General features: G+C 35.2%; 1 protein-coding gene and 1 pseudogene across 1 annotated transcript; one reads left to right on the plus strand and one right to left on the minus strand.

Moving 5' to 3' along the window:
• Nucleotides 1-1,819: 1,819 nt before the first annotated feature.
• LOC121253350 lies at nt 1,820-8,391 on the minus strand (annotated as a pseudogene).
• Nucleotides 8,392-9,990: 1,599 nt separating this feature from the next.
• LOC121253038 (glycine-rich protein 5-like) lies at nt 9,991-10,635 on the plus strand. The gene has a single exon (XM_041152926.1). The coding sequence runs from the start codon at nt 10,090-10,092 to the stop codon at nt 10,393-10,395; it is 306 nt and encodes a 101-aa protein (XP_041008860.1). The 5' UTR covers nt 9,991-10,089; the 3' UTR covers nt 10,396-10,635.
• The last annotated feature ends 2,318 nt before the right edge of the window (nt 10,636-12,953 follow it).

The raw sequence follows: 12,953 nt of genomic DNA on the forward strand, positions 1-12,953 counted from the left end.
CAGAAATAAAATAATAATATTGTTTTTTAGTTTTTTATTCAAATTAATTAGTGGGTTTATTTAACAAATTGGGATATGCAACAATTAAATTAAGAAAGTAGGGGACAACTCAAGTCATACCGACTGAAAGTCGAATGAGAAATAAATAAATGCTATTTTGTCCCTTGGTTTTGCCGATTTGACCGTTAGTATATTTTAATCTTTTTAAAAAATTTTAATTCTTTCTACTAAAAAAAAAAAAAAAAAGTTACTACTTGTCTATTCGTGTCTCTGTGTATATATATACTAGTAAGGGCACACGCGCTCATTGAGAGAAAATAAAGTAATATACTCATCAATCATCATAATATACGTGCTAAAATAAAATTAGATAATCATATATCCCAGCTATATATCTCAAAATAAAGTAACATATGCATCAACCATAGTAATATATATATATATATATATATATACATCCAAAAAAAGTTTGATACAAGTTTACGAAATAAAACAAGTTTTAGCAAATATCTTTGGATAATGATTGATTAGTGAATCTCTCTAGTCATTCCATCTAGTAAACACACTATCATTCTCTACGTGTGATACAGAATTCCATTCAGGGAGAAAAAATCAATCTCAAAGAGGATCCAATAAGAAAGTCCAATCAGCACTTTAAATTAAAACGCATGAAGTACCTCTTCAACTAATTTTATACTCATACTTCGAAACATATCCATTCGATCAAATTGGGATCACAAAATTATAGTGCTCCTCCAGGCCAAACACATCCATTTGGTATGATATTGAATTTGATGAACCATTTGATATGTACTCCTTCCCCGTCTCTACATCAAGGAATGAACTGAATATATCATGATGTGTTTTATAAGGTGTGAACATGCACATATGTATGTAAACTGCATATTGTTTGGTATTCAATTAGTAGGATGGAACGTAGTAGTCAAATACTTCACAGGCACTTAAGTTCAAAACACAAAGACACACCACACTTTCATTACTGATATTACCTTTTTCCATTTCCCTTTATTTTTCTCAACGGCCAAACATTAGAATAAACAAAGTAAAAAGCTAAAAAACTAAAATAAAATCCTGAATTATGATCTATGAATAGACATATACAAACCTCAAAACAACATAAACTTCAAATCAAAAAGTCCAAATTCCTTGCAAGAAACAAACCAACAAATCAAATTAACTAAAGAAAAAAAAAAATGACCAGAACATCATAACATGCAAAAAAAAACATAGTCATATATTTTTTTTTCAAAGACCAAACCCAAAAAATCGGATCACAGTCCAAATTCCCTAAAAAAAAAGAAACAAACCAAACAGCGGATAGTTCACAGTACAAAAAAAAAAAAAAAAAAAAGACGTAAAAGTACACATTGGAAGTTGCCTTTGAATTTTATTTAAATGGCTTAACTTCGAAGCCTCTCATGTTTTGTTGTGTAAATCATCCATTTTTAGCCAAACCATAGATCTCATACCAAATTTAACTGGAGCCTTTTCTTTAAATTTAATTGGAGCCTTTTCTTTTCCTCCATTTTTCCTAATTTTCTTTTCAGAAAAAATAAACACCTTTGAGGAAAATGAAGGTAAAGATTAACTTTTCCATTTCCCCTACTCCTTTTTCTTAACAACCTCCCGCCCCATCAACAAACCCAGCAAAGAGTTTACATGAAAAATTCAAAGAGAATGGAAGGAAGAGTATGGCACCATATACAAATATAATCCTTTCTCTTTCGTCCTCATGCCACCATGCATATAACATGCAGGGGAGAAAGAGGACACCAAACAAGACACGAGTTATGCATATCTAAGACTTTCCCACAAGCCTCTCCTGCAAGATCTCCCCAAGCTTTATGTATAGAGCTTGCTGCTCCTTGAAAGTGAGGTTCATCAATATCTAAAAAATATTTTCATAGCAGCTTACATATTCATACATATTGATTCATGCTATATAAATGGATAGGTAAATTTTTATGCACAAACATGTAAACGCAGTACCTAGTTCAAGATTGTATCAACTAAGAGGCTTTGTTGCACAACAAATGCATGATGGCTGAGTTTTATTTAATTGATGAATCAACATAGACTTATGGTTCGAGTCTACAATTTATAAACAAGGTATCATGGTTATCACGCAAAATTCAACAAAGTTAGAGAGAAACTTTCAACATTCAAGGTTAAACTTGTAATCTGAGTTATTTCTCTCTTTGCTCAAGCTAGTAATCAATGTCTCCTACCTGAGAATTTCATATATAAGCTTTGAATTTCAAATCTTAATCAACCTCAGTATATTTTTCACCAATGTTGTCGCTGGGTTATCAAATATGCTCTACTTCTTGCTTTTAAAGTATTATGTCTACCTAGCCTTCCACCTATTTGTATAGCATTTTTATGTAGAAAGTGTTAGGCTCATCCTGGTTATAAACAACAATTAAACAAGTAAGGCATCATGATTTCCTGCCAAAAATGGCATTATGAATAATTACACATGCATTGGGGATAGTATTCAAGTTTATCTGGAGTAAAACAATTCACATAAACCAGGAGTATAACAAGAAAAATTATGAGAAGCCATAATAAAAAATCTTATAATTAGTACTTGCAAAAAAAAATCCTATAATTAGTAGTTATCTAAAATATACCACAATTAAGTAGTTCATAGGAATCTACTGGATCCAAACCTCATGAAAGCATACCTGAAAATTAATTCTATCTGTAATTCCACCATGTCCACGTATACTATCACCAAAATCCCGCAGGAAAAAGAGGACATTTAGCAAATGGTGTGTGACAACATCTTGGAAGCTTGATTGAATTGCATAAATTTAAAAAGTATAAAGACAGGCCTTGATTTTAAAGGCTCTTTTGAAATTCCGTATTTTAGTATATTTTTACTGAACGATTATTTTTATTTGTTCAAAAATTTATTCTCTTATTTTAAGTTTATCGGATTTTTAGTGGGATTATTTTTATGATTTTTAGTTTGTGAAAAATTAAATTTGATATGTTTCCTTAATATTAATTACCGTTATGCATTTAAATCTCTCTTTATTTTAAATTAATTGATTGTTAGATTTAAATATTTTATTTTCATTTTATCATTACGTTTAAATTATTTTAATTGAGATGTTGTTTTAAAATCATTTTCGTTGAATCTTTTTCGTGACCCAAGATGTGGGAATTGGACCTTATTTCATTCCCTCCATTTTTCTTTTTCCCTTTTCTTTTCTTTTCTTTTTCTTTTCTTTTTCTCTTTCTTTTCTCTCCTCTCTCTCTCTCTCTTCCAGAGCGGCCTTGCTCCCCTCTCTCCCCGCCCGTTTCTCTCTTCTCCCAGCCCAGCCGCCACGCGCCGCCGTGCACCTCACCGCCCCTCCCATCAGCTTCCCCATCGGCCGGCGACACCACCCCACCAATCTCAGCCTCCCTTGCGCCGTCGGTAGCCTCCACCAACCGCTCAAAGCCGCAGCGCTCTCTTCATTTCAGTGCCGCCGTGTGCCGCTCGTGCCGAGCACTGTCCAGCCCACCAGCTCCCCCACCCTCCGACGACCTTACCCCTTCAATCTCAGCCTCCCTTGCGCCGCCATGGCATTCCTTGCGCCGCTGTAGCGCCACCTCCGGCTACCATTTTTTCACCACTTCATCCTTGACCTCCCAGCTACCCAATGGACCCAACCCCAGCTCCGATCCGTCACCGGTGAAGCCTATCTACCTCCATTTCTGATTTGGTCACCTTTGGTCTAAAACCACCCTTTGCGCCGCCACCCACGACCAACCACCACCACCACTAGCTTCACCGACATCCCTAAGCCCTACCCGGGTCTTGGATTGTCTCCGTTCAAAAGTGAGTTGTTGAGACCCACGGCCACAGTGTATTTTACACTATTACGTTGCTGTGTCGCCACCTTTTGCAGCTCCATGATCCTTCAGAAATTATTATATAACACTATAAGTATTTTTCCAAATAACTATCGTGATTTAAATATATTTTTACACTAACTCATATTATTGTGATCTGGTTGGACATGCCGGACTGAGTCCGAGGAGTTCGGGGGTTGGATGGATTGTGGACGGAGTTGTGTGTTTGGTTGGTATTGTGAAATATTGATTGTTGGTATGGTGTTGTTCATGTACATGGCATATTGCATGCATAATCATGTTGTAAAGGAAACTGGGTTTTCGTGTACATGCATTCATGTTTATGTGTTTCATGAAAACTGGATTTTCATGTGTTAAAGGATTTTGGGTGCGTGTGTATCACGACCCCAAGCCGAGATGGGGTATTATCTCGGTGGAGCTCCTCTGGTCACTCGGGAGCTGAATATACTGAGTGACGTCCCCTGGGGTGTCGCTGGGCGACAATGTGATCGGACGAGATGGTTTCGTGCCGACTCCGTAGCCCCTCTGCTGGTGGGGGCTAGAGGATGCTTGGTCACGTACGCGCTGGGCGCGGAACTGGGCATCGCTCGTTGCGTAGTGGGTGTTTGGCCACGAACGCGCTGGGCACGGAACTGAGCATCGCTACGAAGCCAGGACGTGCGGATGATCTCTATGGGAGATCATGGTGCATTGGTTAATGGAATAATGGACTATTTTCTGAAAAAATATCGTGTGTTGAATAAAAGAATTTTATGTAATTCATTTTCTGGGAAAATGAGGTTTTATTGATTTGGGTAATTTTCTAAGAAAATGACGGAGTATTATTTTTGGGCCAAAATGAGATTTTGGCATGTGTTGAAAATATCTATTTTTGGAAAAAATAGTATTTTTGGATCTAATGCATATTTCATCATATGCATGCATGTTGGTCGTATTAATGTATTTTTATCTCGTAGTTGTTTGGTCTATACTTACCTGTGGTACCATTTTGTGGTAATGCGGATTTCGATGCAGATGAGACGGAGGGTGAGGGTGAGCCTGAGGATTCGGCTTCGCCCAATGAGTGATCTGGGATCACTCGTTTTGGTTTGAGACTTGTAAAATATTTATTTTGGATGACTGTATAATTTTTAAACCTTTTTACTAATTGTTTAAATTGTATTAACCATTCTGGTACTTAGTTGACTTAATTATCCGCTGCGTTGTTTATCGTATACTGTTGTAGTATACACACTTGGCACTATAGTTGGGATGTGTGACCATGTTGTCACCATCTTGACGTCTCGATTCCCGTGTCTCCTTACATGGGGGTCGGGGGCGCCACAAAAACAAACCTGAAGAGAGAAACATTCTTATGGAGAAATGGGTGCTATCAGCTAGAGCTCATTTGCCTTAAATTTATACTTCAAACACATAAATATATAACATACTTTTAAATCTAAAAATTGATTGAAATTTAATAATAATTATATAATTCATAGGTAAATGGTGCAGAAAAAAAAAATCTTTTCAAAATTATACATCTTAATAAATTATTAACAAGAAATCATTAACAAATGCCAAAAGAGAAAAAAAAAATATACAAACAATTACATATCTGTACAAAAATATAGAAATAGACATAAATATTCACAAAAGTTAAAATAGAGGGAATAAAACACTGTGCAACATTTAAATTCATCTCTTTAATTTTTTTTATTTCCTTAAGAATTTTTTATGCTCTTCGGGGTAGCTAGATAGTCGCAATAAATAAGAATTCTCTGATGAATCAAATATTCCTATGTCAGTAGAGTTGAGAATATATCCTCAACACCAATTTGCAAATATAATATTCCTAGAATTTATTTTCCAAACCTCTGAACAAGTATTTTAGTAATATGGCTAGAAACTTCTACCAAATTATTAGACATAAAATTTGCTGTAAAGTACCAAAATTTTCAGCATATTCACACCAAATTGTTCCACTTTGTAATTTGAGATAGTTTGGAGGAATTTTTAAAAAAAGTGGTTAGAATAGTGGCGAAATAGAACACAAAATTTTCTACCTTCTAAATCAAGCTGGCCAGATTAGGATTCAAAAGGTGAAATTTCTAAAAGAATTTGAAATTTGACATTTTTACATGCAATAAGATCAAATAATCATTGATAAGGGCTATCTAACCTGTACATGAATATCAGAAGTAAGCACACCATAAGAAACCTAATCTTATCACATGCATAGTATCTTATACAAAGAAATATAACCAAAAGACAAAACTTCATCACAAACTGTACAAAGATGCTAGTATTAATAATAATATACATATATACCTGGCCAGACTCAGCATTCAGCAAAAAGCCTAACCACAATACTAAGAGCTTATTGTTGTCTCGAGGACAATCTTTCTCATAAATTTCGCTTGCATATTTCCAGTTAATAACCTTCCATATGTTCTTCAGATAATTGGATTTCACATCACGGTATTGCATTAGGAAAAAAAATTCAGTTTTAAGTAAGAATGAGGATGATTATTTCTAGTTTCAAGTTACAATCAAATAACAACATCATGCAAGAGACTTGCAGATCATTCTATATTTTGCCCTTGAAACAGCCGAGATAGATGCTCAATATACTCAAAGAAGCAATCCTCGTACTGAGAGGTGAGCAGAAGCATTTATCATCATTGCTACATAGCAGGAAGAAAGAAAACAACATCTGAAACCAAAAACAATTAAACATTACTACTCTTCATTTTAAATTTTGTCATCCACAATCACATTTGTCCGTGTGAGTTAGTTCATATAAAAATTTTCATAAGATTCTTCTCTAATCCAATATGTTGAAGTTATGCAATGTGAAACAGCCAAATTCAGACTATCAACATCTTTCAAATAATAGCAGAAGCAATAAATTCACTTGCAGGTAGTATGCATTCTCCCAAACATCTATTCCAATTAGCGGGATCAAAGTTGATCCTCTAGTTACAAGTGGATCCTGTAAAGTTTTATGTCAACAAACATAATTTCAGTCACTCATGAAATCTAAAAAACAAGAAATAGAATATCTAATGCACTTTGGAATCATTGAAAAGCTGAGAGTACACTACACTTACTAACAAACATTTCTCATTTTTTCATCTAGATTTTCTACCATCTAAAATGATTCAGTATTCACCATTGAATTACTATTTTCACATAAATGCACACACAGTAGCAAAAATGTGCTTAAAGTCTCAACTGCAAGTAGCATCAAACTACTCAAGCACATAACATGCATCTATATTCTTTAAACAATGACTTAAACAGCATAGCTTTGATGACCATATCTGGTTTGTAGTGGTTTCAACTGAGAGCTGCTTCCGCTCTTTATCCAGAGCAAGCCACTGTCCAGAATTCAATTAATTATATAATTTCTCATTAATTGATTTTTGAGAACCATCCAATATATTCAGAATCTGATGTAACTCAGAGAATAGCTAAAAAAAGTTTTCGGAAACTTAGAACCTATCTAGAGCCTTGCAAAGCAGCACATTCTACATTGACTTTCTGAATCAATGTGTCGAGAAAACCATACTGTGTGTTAATGGCTGAGCCCAAGGAAGGCTTTGCGGCTCCACGTAGTTCCTGTCATAACAGTTTCAGAAATGTAATCAGGGCCCACAAAATGACATCAAATGAAACTAAATAATGAATAGGAAAACAATAATGATAAGTAAACTTACTTTAATGGGTGACACATTCTTCCAGAAAATCGAGTGGTTTATATGACCTTTTCCACAAAGAATTGGCAAGAGTTAAATGCTTTGTTTGAGAGTTCAAAATTTGTTGGCTTTAATTTTATCTCAGTACTAAAGCAGAGGATCTATTTATTTGAGTCCTTGAGTGAAATGAATTAGAGGTCTCATGAGTGAATGAAATCCACTACATGCATGCGGAGAGAAAGAGAGAGAGAGAGAGAGAGGGAGGGAGAGATGAAACCTCCACTATTAAATTTGATGGCGTTCTGAAGCCAGACGATGATGAAAGAATCAGCCATGGTGAGGGCGTGTTCAAGGCGAACGAGGCTCTTGTGGGTGAATATCCTTTGTGCGTGGTGGGTCTCATGACGTATTTGGGTGTCTTGGTAGCTCTCTTTGTAGATTTAGTGGTTTGATGGTGATGGTGATGGTTTTTGGTGTTTGGGCACGTTTGGCCTTCGGTGTTGGTATTGGATGGTTTCTGAACAGAGGGTCGACAGAGGCGAAATAGAGAGTGAATGGAGGCAGTGAGTGGCATTGCTAGGAGCTACCGAGAGTAAAAAAGGGAGAAATAAAGAATTATCACTCTTATACCAAGCGGCAAGCGGTGGGAAAAGAAATTCAGAATCTGATAAGAGCGGTGGAAAACAAAAAGAAAAAAAAACAGAATCACGAGAATTGGAGAAAGTAGGAGATTTTGAGAACCTGAAGGATCGATGACTATCGGCAAAAAGACAAGAAAAAGCTCTCGACAAGAAGACAAGACGCACCCTGAACCAAGAAACATAGACCGCAACCAAAGAAGATGAAAATCACTCTTATACCAAGCGGCAAGCAGTAAAGGCGGTGGGGGAAAAAAATCTGAATCTAATAAGAGCGGTGAAAGCGGTGGAAAAAAAAATTAAGAATCACAGGAAAAAATAAGATTTCAAGAGGCTGAAGGATTGAAGGCTCTCGAGAAGAAGACAAGAAAAAAACTCTTGAAAGCTGAAGGATGGAAGGCTCTGGAGAAGAAGACAAGAAAACGAATTAGAAATGAACAGAGTGGGAAAACAAGACGACAAGACACATCCAACAGATATGAGGGAGAGAGTGGGAAGACAAATTGAAAATGGAGGATAAAATCGAAAAAAATAGTAGACGACACTTGCTTATTGGCACTTATTATATATAAGATATATATATATATTAAATTTTTAAATATCTTAAAAAATATTTGAAAGAAAAAAATACAAATGTACATGTTAGGGATACGCTCAGAGGTACATGACTGGGCGACATAGTATACTACAATTGAAATGAGTTTTTGCAACGACTAATTACAACGATTTTTATTTTCCTTGCCAATAATACTGTTTTTGCAACATATTTAAAAGATGATAAAATTCAAGATAAATGGTACAATATTTTTTTAAAAATTTACCATTATATACTTACATACAGCCCTTGCGCGTGCGTACGTATAAGAAATCTGGCCTACTCCACTTTAAGTGTAATATTGTGTAAAACAATTAATGTTACAGATAGTCAAATTAATTGTTTTTTATGGTTGATGTTATATTTTTACATTATTGTGTGTTTATATATATATATAACTAAGTTTAGAAACAATTCTTGAATTAAAATGTAAAGATTAAGAAAATAATGTAGTTATTTATTTATCTAGCAATTGGTATATAAAACAATTTTAAATTAATTGTTGTACATTAACCAATAGAGGTGATAAAGTTTTTGAAAAATATTTTACTACAAAGATACTTTACAAAAATAAATTTATAAACTGATTTAACTTGATTATGTGATATGTTAAATTATAAAATTATTTTTATTATAAAATAAATTTAATATATTAGATGAAATTATATCAATTTATAAATTTATTTTTATTAATTTTTAAAATTTTAAAAGGAAGAACGTTTTCTTTTTTCTTTTTCTTTTTTTTTTCTTTTTTTATTTTATTTTATATATATTCTCTTAAAAAGACGTACATAGTCACAAGGATATATATGTGTGCATATATATAGGACGGCCCTATCATTATTCCTGAAACAAAACATTACTGAACGGAGTAGCTAGCGATTTCAATGGTTATAGGACGGCCTCGTACGTACGTTAGGTCCAACTGTCTTGTCTTATCAATTAGGAACGTCGACTATCGTCACTATCGTACTCAAACTGCCAGCCCATCGACACTGATTTCCAATGTTCTGTATCAAGTTTCCTTCCAATATTATTCCATAAGATCATGAGCTTAATCTCTCGGCCTTTGAGACTTGAGATCGACAGCGAAGCACTGAGCTCGTATTTAACCTCATTTACTACGTACTCGCAACTGTCACCCACTCGGCCGCCTCTTTTTCCCTATATAATGCGACCCTCGACGCTGCTAGTTTCGGGTACTCACACAGCAAAAGCGCAAGTAAGATATAGAAAGATCGGAGAGAGTACGTTTTTAGTGAGAAAAAAATATAAGAGATCGACCGAGATGGCAGTTATTAGGTGGTGTGCAATGCTGGTTCTTGTTCTAGCTATAGTTCAGACTAGTAATGCTGCAAGAACTGCGCCCGGCAGCGGCCTCGACGACCAAAAGAACTTTATTTCATACGGCGGAGTTGGCGGCTATTCTGGGCTCGGCAACGATGGACTCCCCTTTGGCGGAGTGGGTGTAGCTGCTGGCATGGGTGGTGGACTAGGCGGCGGACTCGGTGGAATGGGTGGCTTCGGTGGTTCTGGTGCGGATGGTGTCGGCGGTGTGCCTGGTGTCGGAGTTGGGGTTCCAATTAATCCTTGAAGTTGTTCATGTTGTCCTGCATGGGATTTGAGTTTACCTAATAATTACCTTATCCATATGATCTAGTACTGTTTGGAAGTTAATTAGTTGATTAGCTGTGTGTTAGATGTTAGATGTTTATCTCTATTATGTTTTTCTTTTCTGAGCCGTGAGAGATCGATGTTTGTATTTGGAGATGTTTTGTTTCCTGATGTCTAATTAGAAACCAAAAATAAGAATATCGAAGAAAATGTTTCCATTTGTCTTTACTTCGGGTACTTATAATTGCATGGCATTTGAAGCTTAATCAACGTGGTTTATTTAACAGCATCTAAATGCATTCGATTGTGTCATTTTCTTATTATTTAATTTTTTTTTTCCCTTCGCAAAACTGGGAAAGCTTGAGCTAATTAATTAAGTTCCATACTTGTCGAAGTTGATCATATTTGATTAGGGTAGTAAATAAATAGGTCTGTTCGATAGCTTGCTCAATACTTGCCAAATTAAATTCTTATTGAACTTGACTCTTGAAAAAAAAATCCCTCCATAAAAGTAAATACCCACTCAATTAGTAAATGACACATACTCAACTAAATTCAACTCAACTCGATTAAAACTCATTAAGGCCCGAGTCAACTAGTTAGCCTGACTCAATTAAAACTCATTCATATATTGATAAATATATACATACACCTCTATATATATATATATACACATAATAGTTAATAATATAAGCATAGCACCCTTTATAATTAAATATATAGTCTACAACCTAATTATTTATGGCTAGTCACTTGTGTCTATATATTAAATATACTTCATAACTATATTTTATAATTTGTATAAGAGTTAGTCGATAGGATTTAATAGTTTCATATACAAGTATGTGAGCAATATATATGAAATGTTGATATATACTATCATATTATGCATATGTTTAGTAATTTATGTAGACATATAATATATTGTTATTATAGATAAATATCAACTAGTTACATATTACTTGTTTATAAACTTTTACCATTTCCTATTTCAATAGATCAAGTTCTACTTGTTAGTTGTAAAAATTTCATTAAATTTATATTTCCATTTTTGATTTATCTAATTTCTTAATTATTAAATTTTATTTAAAAAATAAAAAATAAACAGCTCGAGCTCGAGTTTGAGTTGGTCGGATTTTAGCTCACCAAGCCAAGCTTGAACAAAGATTATATAAAAATCTCGAGATCGAAGTTTTTTAACCAAGCTGAGTTCGGCAATTCAAAGACTGGCTCGGCTCGACTCGGCTCAATTATATAAGGTTTGATAAGTGTAACACCCCGTATTTTAGTGTATTTTTATTGAATGATTATTTTTATTAATTCAAAAATTTATTCTCTTGTTTTAAAATTATCGGATATTTTTAAATGGTTTATTTTATGATCTTTAAATTGTGAAAATTAATTTGTTGGGTTTTCTTAATATTTATTATTGTGATGCAATTAAATTGTTATTTATTTTAAATTAATTGATTGTTGGATTTAATTATTTTATTTTCATTTTATCATGACATTTAAATTATTTTAATTGAGATACCATTTTAAAATCATTTTCGTTGGATCATTTTTGTGACCCAAGATGTGGGGATTGGACCTCATTTCTTTTCCTCCATTTTTCTTTTTCCCTTTTCTTTTCTTTTTCTTTTCTTTTCTCTTTCTTTTCTCTCCCATGCTCTCCCGCGTGCTGCGATCCGCTCCCTCTCTCCCCCGTGCGTTGCTTCTTCCTCACCTAACCCACCGGTGTCGCACCGCCGTGCCGACACCGCCCCTCCCATCAGCTTCCCCACCGGCCGGCGACCACCTCCCTCCGTTTCCAGCTCCTCCATCGCCGCCGATAACCCTCACGCCCAACACCAAGCCACAACACCTCTTGTGCTCGCGCGCCACCGTCCCGCCACCTCCGGCCACCAACTCTTCACCACTTCATCCTCGACCTCCTAGCAACCAAAGCACCCATCCTTGGCTTCGATCTACCATCGGTGACGGCTATCTATCTCCATCTCCGATTTCAACATTTTTGGCCTAAAACCGCCCTTTACGCCGCCACCCACGGCAAACCACCACCACCACTAGCTTCACCGACATCCCTAAACCCTACTCTATCAATTTCGGGTCTTGATTTGTCTCCGTTCAAAAATGTGTATTTGAGACCCACGGCCACAGTGCATTTTACACTGTTCTGCAGCTGTGTTGCCACTTCTTGTAGCTCCGTGATCCTTCGAAAATTATTATATAGCACTGTAAGTATTTTTCCAAATAATTATCATAATTTAAATATATTTTGCACTAACTCATATTATTGTGATCTGGTTGAACATGCCGGACTGAGTCCGAAGAGTTCGGGGGTCAGATGGATTGTGGACAGAGTTGTGTGTTTGGTTGGTATTATGAATTGTTGGTTGTTAGTTTTGGTATTATTCATGTACATGGCATATTACACGCATGATCATGTTTGTAAAGGAAACTGGGTTTTCGTGTACATGCATTCATGTTCATATGTTTTATGAAAACTGGATTTTCATGTGTTAAAGGATTTTAGGT

This window comes from Juglans microcarpa x Juglans regia, chromosome 2S (assembly GCF_004785595.1).
Source record: "Juglans microcarpa x Juglans regia isolate MS1-56 chromosome 2S, Jm3101_v1.0, whole genome shotgun sequence".
Lineage (NCBI taxonomy): Eukaryota > Viridiplantae > Streptophyta > Magnoliopsida > Fagales > Juglandaceae > Juglans > Juglans microcarpa x Juglans regia.